Source organism: Berghia stephanieae, chromosome 6 (assembly GCF_034508935.2).
Source record: "Berghia stephanieae isolate SIO BIC M18660-M18661 chromosome 6, UCSD_Bste_1.3, whole genome shotgun sequence".
Taxonomy (NCBI): Eukaryota; Metazoa; Mollusca; class Gastropoda; order Nudibranchia; family Aeolidiidae; genus Berghia; species Berghia stephanieae.
Genome location: NC_088365.1, coordinates 42,910,208 through 42,926,556, shown reverse-complemented (window position 1 = coordinate 42,926,556; position 16,349 = coordinate 42,910,208). Strand labels below are relative to the sequence as shown.

Genomic DNA, 16,349 nt, shown 5'->3' with positions numbered 1-16,349 from the left:
TTTTCAAATAAAAATTCAATTTAACAAATGAATTAAAAATGCATCATTTCTTTTACTTCCTTTTCAAAATCCAGATGGAATTGTTGGTTTGAAGCGGTCTCATACCATGAGAAAAATTTGCAGCACTTTGCCACATTCATTGCGAAGGAAATGGAGCACTGTGGGCGCACGGCTCCAGAGTCGTTAGTCTACTTGAATGATATCCTCTGCTCGGTGTCGGAGCGCCAGTTAATTCAAGCAGAGATGAGCTTTATAATCCAGCAGTCTCAGTCCATCGTTGTAGCTACTGATGTATTCCAAAGCCAACGTCCAATCGCCATGACAGTAAATATTCATTTTCTCCTCCTACCTTTAAATCTTATTTTATAAGATTAAGAGCAGGTATCATTATTAATGAAACGATTCCATCTTTGTTGAAACTCTGCCTTTGGACACAACATTATAGTTGAATGTCTTTGACTAGAGCAAGAAAAGAATTACAAAACAAAAATACTTTCTTATGTTTTTTAATCCTTGCCTTATTCTTATTTCTATTTTCACCAGGCGTGGTCAAAGCTCATGGAAATTAAGGACCAGTTTTCATCTTGCCATGTGACCCTACAAGATGTAGAAAGACACTGTCCGCATGACCTGGACCAACATCTCAAGCTTCAGCTCCAGGATAGTTTTTGTCAAGCTTTCTCTTTGGCCAATGAAAAGCTTGAGAAATATTCATCGACGGAAGGCCAACCAGGGATGGAATTATTGAAGGAGATACCTTTCTTCAATCCTTGCAATTTAGTGTTCATTGCTGACTCTGATATTGATTCTTTGACCATTCCTGGTATTCATGAAGTACCTCGTGTAGAAGTACTTCGATATAAAGAGTCTCTTGGTCCAAGAGCAGTGTCGGCATCTGGAGGCATTCCACTTGATCTGACTGTTTTTTGGAACAGTGTTAGCTCAGATGTTCCCCATCTTGCTACGCTGGCAAAGAGATACATATACACCTGCCTTAATTCTGCTGATGCTGAGAGGTCCTTCTCCATTTATAATCTTGTATTTTCAGACAGGAGAAGGCGGCTCAACGAAGCAAACTTAAAGGCTTTGGTGTTCCTTTATTATAACAGTTTTATTTCCTATGAATATCTTGTTTAATTAAATTTTGATACCTCTCTTTGCAGGTTTTTCGTACTTTTGTTTTGATATAAGATTAAGATTGATGTTTTAAATCATTTTTCATTCTGATCTGCACCTGAGTGACTTTTGTGTGCATCTTCAGATCATTGTAGTATTTGGGGTCCCCGGGAACGAAAAAAAGTTATCCGATTAGTTAACAAAATTTGCAAAATTTGGCAATTTTTACGGCAAAATGTGGCAAATTTTTCTATTTTTTGTGGCAAAATTGTCATTTTTTTGTGGCAAAATTTGGCAAAATTTGGGATTTCAAATGGCAATTTTCCGCGATGCCAGATTAATATTCAAAATGGAGGACTGAGCTGAGGAGACTGCTAACGCTCTCAACACAGCTAGAAACTCAAATATTTTAAGTTTAGAAAATGATCAACGTGTCCAGCAGTTAATTGAAGCTAAGATCTATCAATCTGATGTAGAGGATAGTGATGTTGAGTCACTTGAAGACCAGGAAACCGTAGAACTTGAGGACGTGTGTGTGACCGAGATCTCAGCAGATGATCCAGTTCCCACCACTGCCACTGCAGATTCCGATACGGAAAGCCAAAGCACCGACGAGGATGATCAAGACCTCGTAACAGTTCATGATGGATATGATGAGGTCCATACACAGTATGTGGAACAAGACCCGATGTTGGAGAGGGTGAAAACTTACAAATGTGGTTGTTTTATGGTAATGCCTGATGGACAAGAGGGGTGCTTGCTGCAGTTCAGCGAGGATGAAATTTTCAACAAAAGACTGGACACGTGTGCCCTCACTAACGGTGAGTTGTATTTGTTGGTAGATTCGAACTTATTAAATTTTCACTCACTTTTAATCATGCATATCTCTCTCTCTCTCTCTCTCTCTCTCTCTCTCTCTCTCTCTCTCTCTCTCTCTCTCTCTCTCTCTCTCTCTCCCCATATTTCCACTCTATTTTTATTTAAATAATTTTCTCATCCCATCTCTTTATCTTATTCACATTTCCTCCTTATCCTTTTCTTCCTCCACTCACAATTAAAACAGAAAACTTTAAGGCTGGAGCTAAAAAATATAAACAATCTCTTTTTCAGTATCTTTAATTCATTACAGTAATGCATGTTATCAATTCAATTAAAGTGATTCATATTTTATAAATATTTTCCATTTATTCATTTCACTATTTGCAGATGAAAAAGACTTTTACATCATGGGTTTACTACACGCCCAAGGAATGAAAAAGTCAGAAATAACAATGCACAAACGGAAGTCAAGGCAGGTTACCAGGAAACCCCCCAGGCAGACCTATGTTATTGATGGAAAGCCAGTATGTCGAGAGACATTTCGTTTTCTATTGTGGTAAGTATTTTCATTAGATTGGCAAAAGGAATAAAAGTTAAAATAAATAATAATTATCATGTTACAATAGCTAGGGAAACCGGGTGAAAATAGGTTCACAGTTCTATGGAATTACTTTGCTGAGGAAAGATTTCAAATTATTCATCTATTATTTTAGGTACTTTTTATAATTCATTTTTTTTTTTTAGATCAATATTTGTTCAGAAATCAACATTTCCTTTCTTGAAATGTAACATATTCTATTGCAAGTTGTTAAATGTGATGTCAATGTCACACAAATTTGTTTTTCATTTATTTGATTCAATTGAGTGCAATCTCCAAGTTTTTATTGAAAATAAATGGTGATATTGATATACTTTTTGTTCTATCAAACAGTCTTGGTCAACCACGGCTTGATATGCTTCAGAAAAATCCAATTCAGACGAGGCTGAAGCCCACTCTGGGAGGCCGAAAATACAACGTTAGGTCACTATCAGCCTGTGATAGTGATACAGAACGTGTGATTCGCTTCATTGAGGCATTCTCTGAGGATCACGGATTTTGTCTCCCTGGAAGAATACCTGGGTATCACAAACGGGCTTCAAGTTGCTGCCTTCATACTACACAAAGAGGTGTTTGTGGGCTGCTTAAAATGCGGCTTCTGTAGCATCTGGTAAGTGGTTTTTACAACCCATCTATATACAGTCCTTGAGAACCATTAAGAAGCCCATGGAGCCGGAGATTATCCCTGTTTCTGTAGTGTGAATCGGACAATAACAATTGCTTGCTACCCTTTGGATTGGGTGCAAGTCTATAGCAAATTACTTTCCTCTAAATCTAACAGACCCAGATATCCATTTACTTCTGGGTGGCCAGGAAGATCGGAAAAATAAAAAATCTCGACTGCACCCGGGATCAATCTTGGTCCTTGGCATGTGGAGCGGATGTTCACCCAACTGAACTACCGGGGGAGGTCCATTCTAAAATCGGTCCAGGAGTCTAATATTTTAGATGCTTTGGTGCTCCATTTTTGTTTTTTTTATTGTCAATTTGTTGTGGAAAAAATTACCATTTTTTTTCAGTTTTATAAAATGGACTGAGAAAAATTGTAATAGACCGTCTATATTTTTCAGGACACCGTGTTGTTTGAGAAACATCATTTAGAACTCTTTGGGAAAGACATGTCCCTCACATTGTGCAAGCGAGACCAATGACAGACTTATGCCACATATGCCACAAAAACAACACCAGGATTCTGCGTGGGGCTAATACTAATACGTCAGATCCCAGGAAGTTGGCTCTCATAGAAAGACAAAAGGATCACCTTCGTTTGGTAAGTTCCCGATTATATTTTGACTCAATCCTTTTAAATACCAGTTAGCTCGAATTCTTAATTCCTTTTTAGGATGGCTATAAGGTACAAATCTGTTTGTTTTTTTTAAATTAAAATTATCAATACCACCGTGCGTTTGATAAGAAAGTATCCTTCAAAGCTTTAGGTCATATGGAACTGAATTTTTCCTTCACTGGTTAGTTGCAAAATGCTTTCCACCAGATCTAACATTACCAGTTATCCATTCTCTGCTCAGATAGACAGAGTGGTCATTAAATAAATGTGAATCAAATTAGGTTTGAAATCTGTCCCTTTGAGAGCAAGTACTTTACCAACTGAGCTATCAAGACCTTGCACCGGAGAACAATATCATTGAACATTCTTGTTCCGATTGTTCCTTCAAACACATTCCAATATCCCGATACATGGAATGCACAAAGAATTGATGCTAACGATTGAAAAGTTTGAACCATTTGAATATGTTTGACAAAGAAAATCACTTACCATCAATGAAATAATATTTTTCCAATCTTTTAAAAAATATATTTGCAGGTCAATGTGGAAAGAGAGTTTTACAACAGTGTTGTGCATGAATCTAAGGGCACTGCGGCTACCTGAGAAATAAAGGAGCTATCTACCCAGCCTGCCAACTGTAGAACCATAGAATGGGGTATTGTTCTGACTATGCACAACAAATGCATTTGCCAAGCAGCCCCATGCAACCTGGTTCCATCTATTTTTTAACACCAAGAAAGTGTGGGTTATTTGGTATTTGTAGCCCAGGAATACCGCAACAAATAAATTTTGTTATTGACGAGGATTTGTGTTGTGGCAAGGGTTTGAACTCAGTCATTAGCTACTTTCACTTCTTTTTTGAGAAGTATGGCTTGGGGGAACAAGAAGCTGTCCTACATTGTGATAACTGTAGCGGGCAGAATAAAAACAACTATATGTTGCTTACCTCATGTGGAGGGTCTTTCACTTTCATGGTCTCCATACAAAAATTTCCCTGAATTTCATGGTTCCTGGACATACAAAGTTTGCACCCGACTGGTGTTTTGGGTTATTAAAACAGAATTTCAGGAGAATGGAGGTTCACTGCCTTGAGGACATCTGTCAAGCCAAAAGGGGAAGTGCCACAAGTGTTGATAGAGCTCAGTTGGTTGGGCTGAAAGATGGCACTCTTTATGTTCCAACTTATGACTGGCAGACATTCTTGTCCCCTTACTTTAATCCTTTAAAAAGTATTAAATCACTGTATCGCTTCAAATTTGAAAGTGGATCTACCCGTGTCCAGGCAAGAACATCTGAAGGGGAAGAAACCTCTTTTCAGTTGTTAAGAATCAAGAAACTTAGAGAACTGGCCCCCTGTTCATTTGCCACAACCAATACCTTCCCCAGGTCTTTCTCCGGTCAGAATAAAATATCTGTTTGACAACATTAGACAGTTTGTGAAAGATTATCCTATGTCCTGAATGATTTTTTAAGCTGTTCTTCTGATCTACCTTTTTTTTCATTCTTTCATCAATTGATTAATTTTTAACTTGAAATACTTGTAAATAGCTATAAATAATTGATTTGATTTCCCTCCCAAATGTAGTAATTAATGTAATTTTTCTTTTTAATTATCACGTTATTTGTTTTACATTTTCATGTTTTCTTTGAAATTATTTTCCATAATTTCAATCCGGCATCCCTTTGAAATAATTCATAACACACTCTTCTTCCTTTTCCTCCTGCCCTCTTCTTCTTATTATTATTATTACCATTACCATTTTGTTATTATTATCATTGTCATTATCATCTCTGCATCATGTTTTGTGGGTTTTTTATCCACCCATCCCCTTCTACATCCCCCCATTTGAAGCTATGAGTAACTGGATGTAATGATAGCAGACCTTAGGGCACCTTGTGTCTTGTTTGAAATCACTCCAAGACGCACCCAGACAAAAAATGGATCTGACCAAGAGGGACGCATTCAAAAATATATTAAATCTAACAATATCCCTTTAGAAATAGAACGATGAGAATGTTTACACACACACACACAAAAAAATTTTTTTTAAATTTTTTTTTAAAATTGACTGTTTCCCTCTCAGTGAAGGATCCCAGCAAGGGCCTTGGCATAATAAATAGGTTGATTCCATAAAAATAGCAAAGTAACATTATCTAGAAAGGCGCAGAAGGAAATGGGTGATAAAAGAAGGCAGTAAGGTTGATCTACGGGGTTCAAATTAGAGCACTGCACTTGTGCCTTGTTTGTAATCATTCCCAAGTCACACCCAGACACGACAAAAAGGATCTGACCAAGAGGGGCACATTCAAAAATATATAAAAACTAACAATGTGCCTATATAGATATAACGAGGAGAATGTTTACAAAAAAAATAAATAAATAAATAAAAAATATTGACTGTTTCCCTCTCAGCGAATGATCCTAGCAAGGGCCTTGGCAAAACAAAAATTGTTTGATTCCATAACAATAGCAAAATAACGTTATCTGGGAAGGTGCAGAGGGCAAAAAAAAAAGCAGAGAGTATAAAGGATTTTTTCATGAAAAAAATATCCCCGATGTTGCAAGCTAAAAGGGATCAAGCCCGAAAAAAAAACTGTCCAGCGACAGTACGGCGAAATTCTAACAAGCATTGAGTATATACAAAGACTGACACAAGAAGAGGAAGAGAAGAAGAAAAGTAACAAGGGAAAAGAAAAAAGAACTAGCTCTGAGAGCCAAAGCAAACAAGAAACTGAAAATTGTTGACTCAGAATCTGGCACTGACATGGATATTGACAGTGATGGCGACAAGGACTGGCTTCCACCCAGGCAACAAAACGACAGTGGTGACGACGACTACGACGACAACAGCGACAATGACATAAACTCTCATTCCCAGACTGACAGAAATGTGTTTTCAACTTTTTAGTAACTTGTCTTCCATTTGTATTGCATCAGTAATCTGTTTTATTCATATTTGTTAAATTGTTGAACATTAAAAAAAAAATGGCCATGGTGGGTGGAATTACCCCAAATAAAGCATTGGAAATATTTTTGGTAAATCTAATAAATTCTTGAAAATGCTTTGTCATATTTGTCAAATTGTATGTTTATTGTAATTCTTATGTTCTAAGCAAAATATAATCAAATATCTCAATTAGTTAGGACACAAAGTGGATTTTTGTTAAGTTGTGGGTGGAATTCCCCCGGATCACCCTACTTCCTTGTCGCTCCTGTTTCCTTTTCTTTCTCCTACTCCAAAGGTTTGAGATGCACTTGAGGAACTGGAGTTTCTGTACACCGGCTCAGGGGTGAATATGGCTGAAGCAGAGGAGTTCCTACCCCATTGCTTCACCAGCAGAGAAAAGGGGGAAGTCAGACAACGGTATTCGAATGCTTATCAGTATCAGTATCAGGTAACTTCTGCCAAGCTTCAGAAATACATGTCCGTTGAGGGCCAACCCAGCTTGGAGTTTTTGAAGCACATTAGGATTTTCAGTCCGAAGAATATTGCTCTCATGCCTCGCACTGTATCTGCATACACTGCAATTCCTAATTTTTGTGATATTCCTCAGCATGAGTTCACGAGGTATATTGAGAAACTGGGGCCCAGTGCTGTGAGAGAGTCTGATACTGGAATTATAGATCTGATCCTATTTTGGAAGTCTGTGGCAGATTATGTTCCAGCTCTCGCTGCATTGGCGTCCCGGTATGCCTTCTCAATCTCAACACGCTCGTCAGCTGATGCTGAGCGAAGTTTTTCTCTTTACAATCTTGTCTTGTCTTCCAGAAGGCGTAGACTCACAGAAAACATCAAAGGACTAGTTTTCCTTTACTACAATAAGTTTATCGATGCCTCTTTTTTTGAGTAGTAAAAGAAAACTAGGCCTTTGATGAGTCTGACTGAAAGTGTAAGTTTGTGTGTGTGTGTGATTGTCTGAAAGTTTGGGCGCATAAATCGCTTTACTTTGTGTAAATTAATAAATGTAACCTCCTTAAATGTAATAAATTCTTTTATATATTTTTTTTTCTGTACCGCGTGTTAATTTTTACTGAAACGCTTAGTTCTCCTCGGCAAATTTTTGGGCAAATTTTGGTCTTTTTGGCAAATCTGGCCCCCCAGGAAAACGCGACCGACCGCATAATTCACCTTTTACCGCATAATTATGCAAAATATGGTTTTTAGCATGAATTTATGACCATTGTATGAAGAAAAATGAAACCACCAATACACACCTGGATGGAGTGAGGTTCTAGTGGAGTTTCACAATTTTGGGGTCCACCGATTTTTGTTCACACTCATGCACAATCAAATATATACATGTACACATACATATGCAATTACATTGTGGTATTAACCAAAGAAAAAAAAACAACATAATACAGTCCTGCACATTTTCCTCGTTTACATATTCCTCATTCTCACGGAAACCTCGTTCCTATTCCAATGTCCCGACTTTACGGATTACATTTCTTGGTTTCACGGATTCCTCGTCCTATATGCCTTGGTCCCAGCACGGATGAGGAATATGTGTAGGACAGCATAGTGATATTCATTTATTTCCATGATGCTTGTATACCGCTTAAGCCAAAATTAAACAATTTATTTCTCCAGATTCTACTGCATTAATGCAAGTTTTGATGTTTGTGGCACTGTCTCTTGAAACATTTGTTGATTCTTCCATCTCAGGTTTGGTCGATGCTTCAGGACCTCCAGTGTCGTTTTCAGGGTGGTGTTTCCCGAATGGTGGTGTCTAAATTCTTCCATGAGGACATGTCTCTTCAGGAGAGGAACAAGCTGAAGGATGTGTTCAACACAGCCTACGCCCTGACAAGCGAGAAGCTAGATCGGTACCTGACGAAAGAGGGACAGCCAGGGATTGACTTTTTAAGAGAGGTCCCATTTTTCAACCCTGCTAAGCTGCTCCTGTCTCCACCTTGGGATCAACTTGAGAGCCTCACAAAGCTGAAAACTGTACCCGAGGAGGAGATCAAGAGGTACTCCCGGTAGCTAGGACCCCTCGCGGTGAAGAACTCCATCACCTCTTCTGTTGATGTGCCACATTTTTGGCAGTCCATTTCTGATGAAGTGCCCGCTTTGGCTGCTTGTGCCAATTGGTACATATACACCACGACCAACAGCGCTGATGCTGAGCGCAGCTTTTCTGTTTACAATCTGATATTGTCAGACAGGCGCAGGAGTCTTAGCACAACGTCTCTGCGACATCTAGCTTTTCTGTGCTACTAGGTACCACAAGTGACCAATCTTGCTCAGTTGAAATTTGCCGTAAATCGGAGTGGTGGATGGAAAATCCCGATTTTAAACACCTCGATAATCCTAAAAATATTATTAATCTGAGGCAATGCATTGTATCAATATATTCTTCTTCTTCTTTTCCTCTTTCTAATGATACTAATTCTAATACTGTGTTCAAAACATAAAATGGTTTTATTGTTGAGTAAATATAACGACTTTTGCCGTTGAAATCGAACATCGCGGTAAAATTAGTCAGACCGTAATCCGACTACCCTTGTTTTATATCGCAACCGTCCAATCCACAATCGTAGCTCTTTCCCATTTTCTTTGTTTGAAAGGGGAGATCACTCCGGTCATTTTGGTACCATTTTCGTTTTTGTTCAACGTGTGTAAGACAGGTTGAGGTAAAATTTAAAGTTAAAAAGTGAAAAAAAAACCCAGCATTTTTCGTAAAATCTCGGGCTGCAAAAATATATCATCAAAAATGTGAACATTTCAAGAGCATAAATGTCAAGAACTTGAAACAGCAATTAATTTGTGGAAAAGACGGTTTTAACTTTAAATCCACATTCACCAAATCCCGTCAGCGAAGAAAAGAAAGATGGCGGACAGCTAATCGGCCGTGCCGACTCAACGAAACAGCGACATCCCATCACTCTACCATCAATCAGAGAATGGACTAAGCGTGCAAGAACAGGATGATTTAGTTCAAAAAACTTGGTAAGTGTACTTTTAATGAGTTGTTAACAGTAGTGACAAGTATTTAGCTATCGCATAATGAAGTGGGAAGTGATGCCGAAGTAGTACTTGCAGGTTGCAATTTGAATATTGAAAGTGAAAGTAGCTTTTTTTAATGACTTCTCTGTACCTACTCAAGACTGCATGCCTGTTCTGTTCTGTGTACCTATTACTTTGACTTGTTTATTTGAGGCTGTGCCTTTATTATATTTTATTATGTATGTCTGTAGAGGCTATATATCTTTATATATATTTTTATTAGGAGCCATGAATCATGACAAGAAGTTCGGAAACTGCTGTTATCATGGTGTTTTTTATTTTGTTTAATTCGGTTCAAATCAAACCCTATCTCATTTTTTAAATGTGTTTTAATCTAAGCTATTTTTTCTGATTTTCTTCACAGGTGAGGGAAGCAGTATGTTGATGGAAAGGGACGTCCAGGTTTTTAAAACAACAGTTTGTGGAAAAGGCGGTTAAAATTTTACATCCACATCTTTACCAAATCTTGTCGGTGAAGAAAAGAAAGATGGAGGACAGCGAATGTGCCCCGCCAACTCCACCGAATGATAGCATCCAATCGGAGAATACCATGGACCTCAGTGTTCAAGAGAGGTGTCTCGTAGTTCAAAAACAACAGCTTGTAGATTTTATTGAAGGGGGTGTTTTTGGTGGTTCGATAGAGAAAGACGTGATGGATGTTTTAATGACTTGTCCTTTAACCAACTTAGCTGGTGAACGGTTATTTGGTGACATGGACTACGACATGAAGAGGCGTCGTCATGTATCTTTACATTTGCATTCCACAAATGTAATGTGGAAGAGCAATCGTACATCTGCTTGGCTCAGAAAATTTAGCATCCATAAGCAAAAGATGCTTCTTGCTAAAGCAATTCATTCAGGGCCTAAGTGGAAAATGCAAAGCAGGGAAAAACAGTTGCTGGTGTTGGAGAGGGTGAAAAAAAAGATTGCTGATAATAAGGATCAGAAGTTGAGAAAAGAAGTGAAAATAAGTCAAAAGAAATCATCTATCATGGACCAGGTTATTAACTATGGTAATGTTTGCTCCACAAAAGATGATGTGGATAGGTTAATGTTAGAGCCTAGAGCTGTAGAAAACATCAAAGCTCAAATTAACTACAGAAAAGTCTGCTTGGGAAAGAATATTCAGGTAACAGGGTCGCTTAGTGTGCTATATAAACGCTTAGTTGAGCATTTAGGTTTTTCTGTTGAAGATTCTGTTCCAGTGGGTAAGAGTAATAGTTATTAACAATGCGGAAGATAACTGAGGCTCTAATGTCATCGCATATGCCATATCTGGATCAGTAATCTATATTGACTCTTGAATAATTTGCACATTTCTATTTGATGCTTTTATCTGTTATATAATTAATGTACTGTTTCTTATTGGTACTGATTCAACATTTCATTACATAGATCTTAAAATTACCTTTATTTTGATACCTGTTTGCACATTGTAGCTTAACTAGTTTATTTTATATTCACTGTTATGCAACGTGTCAAGACTTTCGTTTACATTTCAAAGTGTTCGAAATCTTGATTTCAAAATGGCGGACACTCAATTCAGGTTGCAGACGAGTCAATTGCGGACAACTTATAGCGATTCACATTAGTTTTGTTTTACTTCGAATGCGTTCTAAGGTTATTGGTTAAGACATTATCATTAATTATTATCATTATAGAGGCGTATGTGACTTTACAGCAATAGTAAGCTTTTTAAAAAAAAAATTATGTTATGAAACTTTGCTTTGGTGATGGGCTGAGACCCCTGTCAATAGTTTGGATGTGGACTGATCTGTTTATAAAGTTATATGACTATTGTGATCCTTCAATATAATTTCAGTGGATCAAATATTAATTGTGCACTACCAGACTGCCTGGTACTTATTATTACTAGCTATTACCATCGCAAATGACTTTTTTTTTCATATTCATATTGTAATTATTTGCCATTTCATCAGATTCAGATTATTGTTTGGTATTTTTCATTTATTGGGGATAATAATAATGCGTATCTATTTCAATGTTTGTGTAAGGAAGATTTTAATTTTAATGATAAAATTATTAATTTTCATTTTGATATATTTCCTCAGATGATGATGTTTACCAAGGGTTAAAAAATACCTTTTTGGTATCTGGGAGAGGTAGACGACCAGATTTGCCACCAATAAAAGTGAACCAGAGGTTACTTGTGCAGCTTTATTTTTTGAAGCAGGAATCGGAGAACTGCTCATCAAAAAAATCTTGGAAGGAGGTGACTATATTTTTATATCGTCATATATATGTAATCACATTTTTTTCAGAGAAGTTTCTCAAAGCTATCATGTGATCAACTATTGTCAAGAAGTGAGCAAAGTCAAGAGAGTTGTCCTCTGACCGCCTTTTTTTTTTTTTTGCTGGCTAAGATTAAGATGTTTTGTTACAGGAAAAAATCGGTGAGGATCATATAAAGGGGCATTGGTGCATTTCAGTGCTTATTGAGATTCACTGTACATATGAGTAAGTATTGCTAACGAGAAAGGTACAGAGTTAGGTAACACTTGACAATGTAAAATTGTGTTGTATTGCCATTGTCTCATCTTTTCAAATAATAAGATTGAAGACTGTCTTCTGCGGATATCCCCAGACCTTGCATCACACAGATCACGGATAAGGCATGCAGTGGAGCGTGCTTACCAAAGATTCTGCATGCAACGGCATGATCTGTCGTTCCTGGAATGTGGGGTTGACTTTGACTTTATTTCTGATAAGTTGTAGAGTTTTGGCATCACCCGTGCTTCATTGCCCTTTCTGCCTGCATCTTCACTGGATTTGAAATACATTGATAACGGTTTAATTATTGATATTGAACTTTCCAGAAGGGATATGGGATTAAGTTCAAACGCAACGGCTCAATGTGTTTGCCATTTATCTGGACTGAGCATTAATTCTAAACTTTTTTGTGTCCTGAAAAAAACATTCAAAGAGTATGAAAGACTCAGGAGCAACAAGACCAAACATCCTGAAAGGCTTCAGCAATTTCTACTATCAAAATTTTCCCTTTCTTCGTCTCCACAACCACCCTCACATCTACAGCCTTCATCATTGCCATTACAAGAGCACCCTACGCCTCGCCCACCCACCCCACTACGATCTAGTCCAACTCCAACTACTCCAAAGCTGAAAGATGACCAGTTACGTTCAGTCTTTGAATGAAAAACTTCTGATTGTTGAATCTGCACTACGTGATATTCAATCGGAGAAATTTTCTCTACTGGAGGAGGTAAAAGGACTGAAAGAGAAACTTAGTTCAGCTGAGGATAAAGCTTTAGTTACTGTGTCTAAATTAGAAGAAAAGTTTGAAGCTGAATTAAACAAAAAAATTTAAAGTTAAAAGAAATTAAAACTGGGCATGACAAAATTTGTAAAGATTATTGCTCAACTATATCTGTTTTACACAGTGATTTAAATAAGAAAGATTTGTCCTTACAGAAAATGAAGTCCAAAAATAAATACCTTACAAATTGAGTTACAGAAAGAGATCATCAGATATGAAAATTTAGAAGCTAATCCATTTGAAATTAAAATTTAAAATTCTAAAAATAATGAATATTCTGATGATGTCAGGAAAGCTGTCATCGCCTTAGTTTGTGAGACAGGTGTCTCAGCTAAAAATGTAAAAAAAAGTAATTGATATCGTATCAAGCAATATTTTTCATTATGTATTTTCTGAAAATTTACCTTGTGCTCAAACAGTTTTAAACATGTATGACGAGGCTTTTGTCCTTTCAAATATGCAAACTGTTGAAAATGTTTTAAAATCTGAGAATGCTACGTTTTATTTTGATGGAACATCAAGAGATCAGAAAAAGATAGTGGGACATCAGTTCACTTTAGATAGTGGGGAGACCTTTTATCTGGGGTTTTTGCCTGTTGCCACGGAAAATTCTGACACTCTTTTGGATATTGCTATGATTGTTATTAGTAATTTAGTTGATTGCTATAAAGATGTGTACTCCATTTCTCCTGATATTATTTTAAGAGAAATTCTTTCTAAAATTACTAGTGTCATGTCTGATAGGGCTGCGCCCAATATTCTTTTTGGTCATAAATTTACAGATAAACTAAACGCTGAGCTTGGAGATTCCCTTCAAATCAGTTTTTTGCATTGTAATGCATATTTTCTATTAGGAATTAGTTCTGCCTTTGAAAAGACATTGTCAGTTTTTGAACACAAGTTGATCACTCAGAACGATGAGTGTTTAGGAAGGGACAAAGATGGGGCCTTTTCATTTTTTAGCAAAGATTCAGAGTCTGCGACAAATAGAATAATTCGATGTACTTGTAATTTGTTGGGTCCCAGGGGTGACCAGAAAAATGGATGTTGTCCACAGTGAATTACTTTTTGTTCTGATACTCACAATGTTGTTCCCATTCCTTGTTTTAAGTCCAACAGGTTTAATTGCTTTTATGAAGCTGCTGTTTCTATTTTATTCCACCATGACAATTTATTGAATTTTTCACTTCTGGTATTTTACATGATAACCCAAATTTATTGATTAAGAGTGTTACTCATGACCTTCAAGATTTAAGGTTAATGTCATTGGTTTGTTGTATTGTCCTATTTTGTTTAAAGTCACCTCACCTTATTGGTTTCTTGTCAAGACTAAGACAGTGAAGTATACTGATTTTTTTATGTATGTTTAAATGATGCATGACTGTTTTAAGAAATGAGATGATGATCCCTCTGAATTACTTGATATTTCTTTTACATCTGTTTTTGGAGATGCTCTCACTTTTTCCAAATCCCCTGCATTTGATATGGTACATCGTCAAATTGACAAATTTAATAATGTTGTAATGATTGATTTGTTAAAAATATTATGCAAAATGTTTCTTCTGTTACTGAGAGACAGTTGAAAGATTTTTTAAATGATGTTTATTATGCTCATGCCAGTGATGAAAATGAAAACAAAATTGAGCCATTGTCCTCTTACAAATGTGGTTGGTGAGAGTGCATTTGGTGATTTCGATTATGACATTAGTAAAAGGAGAAATGCATCACTCCATAATCGGTCCATCATTCATGCTGTCAGACGCAATAAAACAATATCGTTTTTATCTAAAAAGTCTGTTGAAGAGCAAGGGCTCATGTTCAAAGTAGCTAGAAAGCATGGGAAGAAAATGCGAAATGAGAGTAAGATGTTAAAATATAAAGTAGATGATGATATAAGATTGAAATTTGTAGAGAATCAACAGAAGAAGATTGATAAGCAGATAAAGGATATGGAAAATATTTCCAAGGTTGAACGAGATGTTGAATTAACGGTGGGCCCTGTCGAACAGATAAAGATGTAATTGATTAATTTGACAGGCTTAGAGTTGAAAATTATTCACTGACAAAGATAAAAGAAATATTGAAGAGTGAAATACGTTTTCATAAATGTATGTCGGGTGGACGGAGTTTAAGATTTGGTGATGTTGATTTTATGTTGGATGCTTTAAAGTCTTTTTTAAAATCAAATTCTGTTTCTAGTGACATTGAGAGCCCATCAAAGAAGCGAAGAGTTATATAGTCTGATTGAGTTTCATTTCTTATTCTAGCATTAATGATATAATGTGCATTTTTTTTTGGTGATTTCTCGGTTTCGGATTATTTTTCTCTCTCAATTTTCATAGCTTAGTCTGAAGCTGCTGAAGTTATCTAATTTATTTTACTAAAAAGATCATACTATTTCTGAATTGTACGTTATTATGCTGTAAGTATGAAGTATTTTATTTGTATATCCTGACATTTTGCATATTTAATTTGTGAATTTTTATATTTGGTGAAAATTTTGTGATTTCATTATTTCAGTCTTGCTTCATGTTCTTTAATGACCAATGTGTGGTTTGCATACTTTGGCTATTTTCATTTTGTCATTGTATGGATAATGAACTTTAATTTGATGTATCACATAAATATGTACGTGTTTTTATTATTTTTTAATGCATTTTTAAAAATCGTTCAAATTGCCATATTTATGGACAATAAAGATCTATTATTATTATTATTATTATTATTATTATTATTAATGGCATGCAAAGTTTCATTGCGATAGCATAAGTGCATGATGCCCGTTGCTATGGAGATGTATAGGAAAACTTTAAGAGTGATTTTCTCTCAAATTTGAATCTGAAACTCACAGGAACCCCCCAACTTCAAACTTTCATAACTCAGCCGCTAATTGTCGTAGAGTAACAAACTAAGTACCAAAATTAAAGAGGAAATGATGATCTATATGAAGGTACCAATAACTCCAAAATGTACCTTCCAGACCAAACCGTCACGAGACGTCACATTTTATAAACGCTCTACTGTATACTGGTGCTCTGGTGTCCAGTCTGGAGGAAATAAGTCAAGTTCCTTCATTTAGAGAAGACTGGTGAAAGGAAGATGTGTCAATTCTCATTGCTTCCCTCAGGGCCATTGTGGCATAACATGAGGATGGTAGAGACATATGGAGAACCACAGCTTGCTGGGTACCTGGAGAAAATTGAAAAGTCTCTGAGTCGCTAT

The 16,349-nt window shown here is 36.5% G+C and overlaps 4 protein-coding genes and 1 pseudogene across 4 annotated transcripts in view; 4 read left to right on the top strand and 1 right to left on the bottom strand.

Annotated features, from left to right (window-relative positions):
• The window catches only part of LOC144975054 (uncharacterized), a 4,318-nt gene extending 2,886 nt beyond the window's left edge, over positions 1–1,432 (top strand). The window contains exons 4-5 of the mRNA XM_078918735.1: positions 75–324; positions 544–1,432. Coding sequence (XP_078774861.1) covers positions 75–324; positions 544–1,137 — 844 coding nt within the window. The 3' untranslated portion in view covers positions 1,138–1,432. The remainder of the gene's footprint in view (positions 1–74; positions 325–543) is intronic.
• Positions 1,433–1,620: 188 nt separating this feature from the next.
• LOC144975058 (uncharacterized) lies at positions 1,621–3,694 on the top strand. Its single transcript, XM_078918737.1, has 4 exons — positions 1,621–1,937; positions 2,323–2,491; positions 2,867–3,143; positions 3,604–3,694. The coding sequence occupies exons 1-3, from the start codon at positions 1,805–1,807 to the stop codon at positions 3,135–3,137; spliced, it is 573 nt and encodes a 190-aa protein (XP_078774863.1). The 5' UTR covers positions 1,621–1,804; the 3' UTR covers positions 3,138–3,143; positions 3,604–3,694.
• Positions 2,203–16,349, bottom strand: part of LOC144975053 (pseudouridylate synthase 7 homolog) — a 50,454-nt gene continuing 36,307 nt past the window's right edge. The window contains exon 17 of the mRNA XM_078918734.1: positions 2,203–16,316. Within this exon, the coding sequence (XP_078774860.1) occupies positions 16,189–16,316 (128 nt within the window). The 3' untranslated portion in view covers positions 2,203–16,188. The remainder of the gene's footprint in view (positions 16,317–16,349) is intronic.
• On the top strand, positions 4,469–5,238 carry LOC144975055 (uncharacterized; annotated as a pseudogene).
• LOC144975057 (uncharacterized) lies at positions 10,320–15,840 on the top strand. Its single transcript, XM_078918736.1, has 2 exons — positions 10,320–12,065; positions 12,438–15,840. The coding sequence occupies exon 1, from the start codon at positions 10,320–10,322 to the stop codon at positions 11,058–11,060; it is 741 nt and encodes a 246-aa protein (XP_078774862.1). The 3' UTR covers positions 11,061–12,065; positions 12,438–15,840.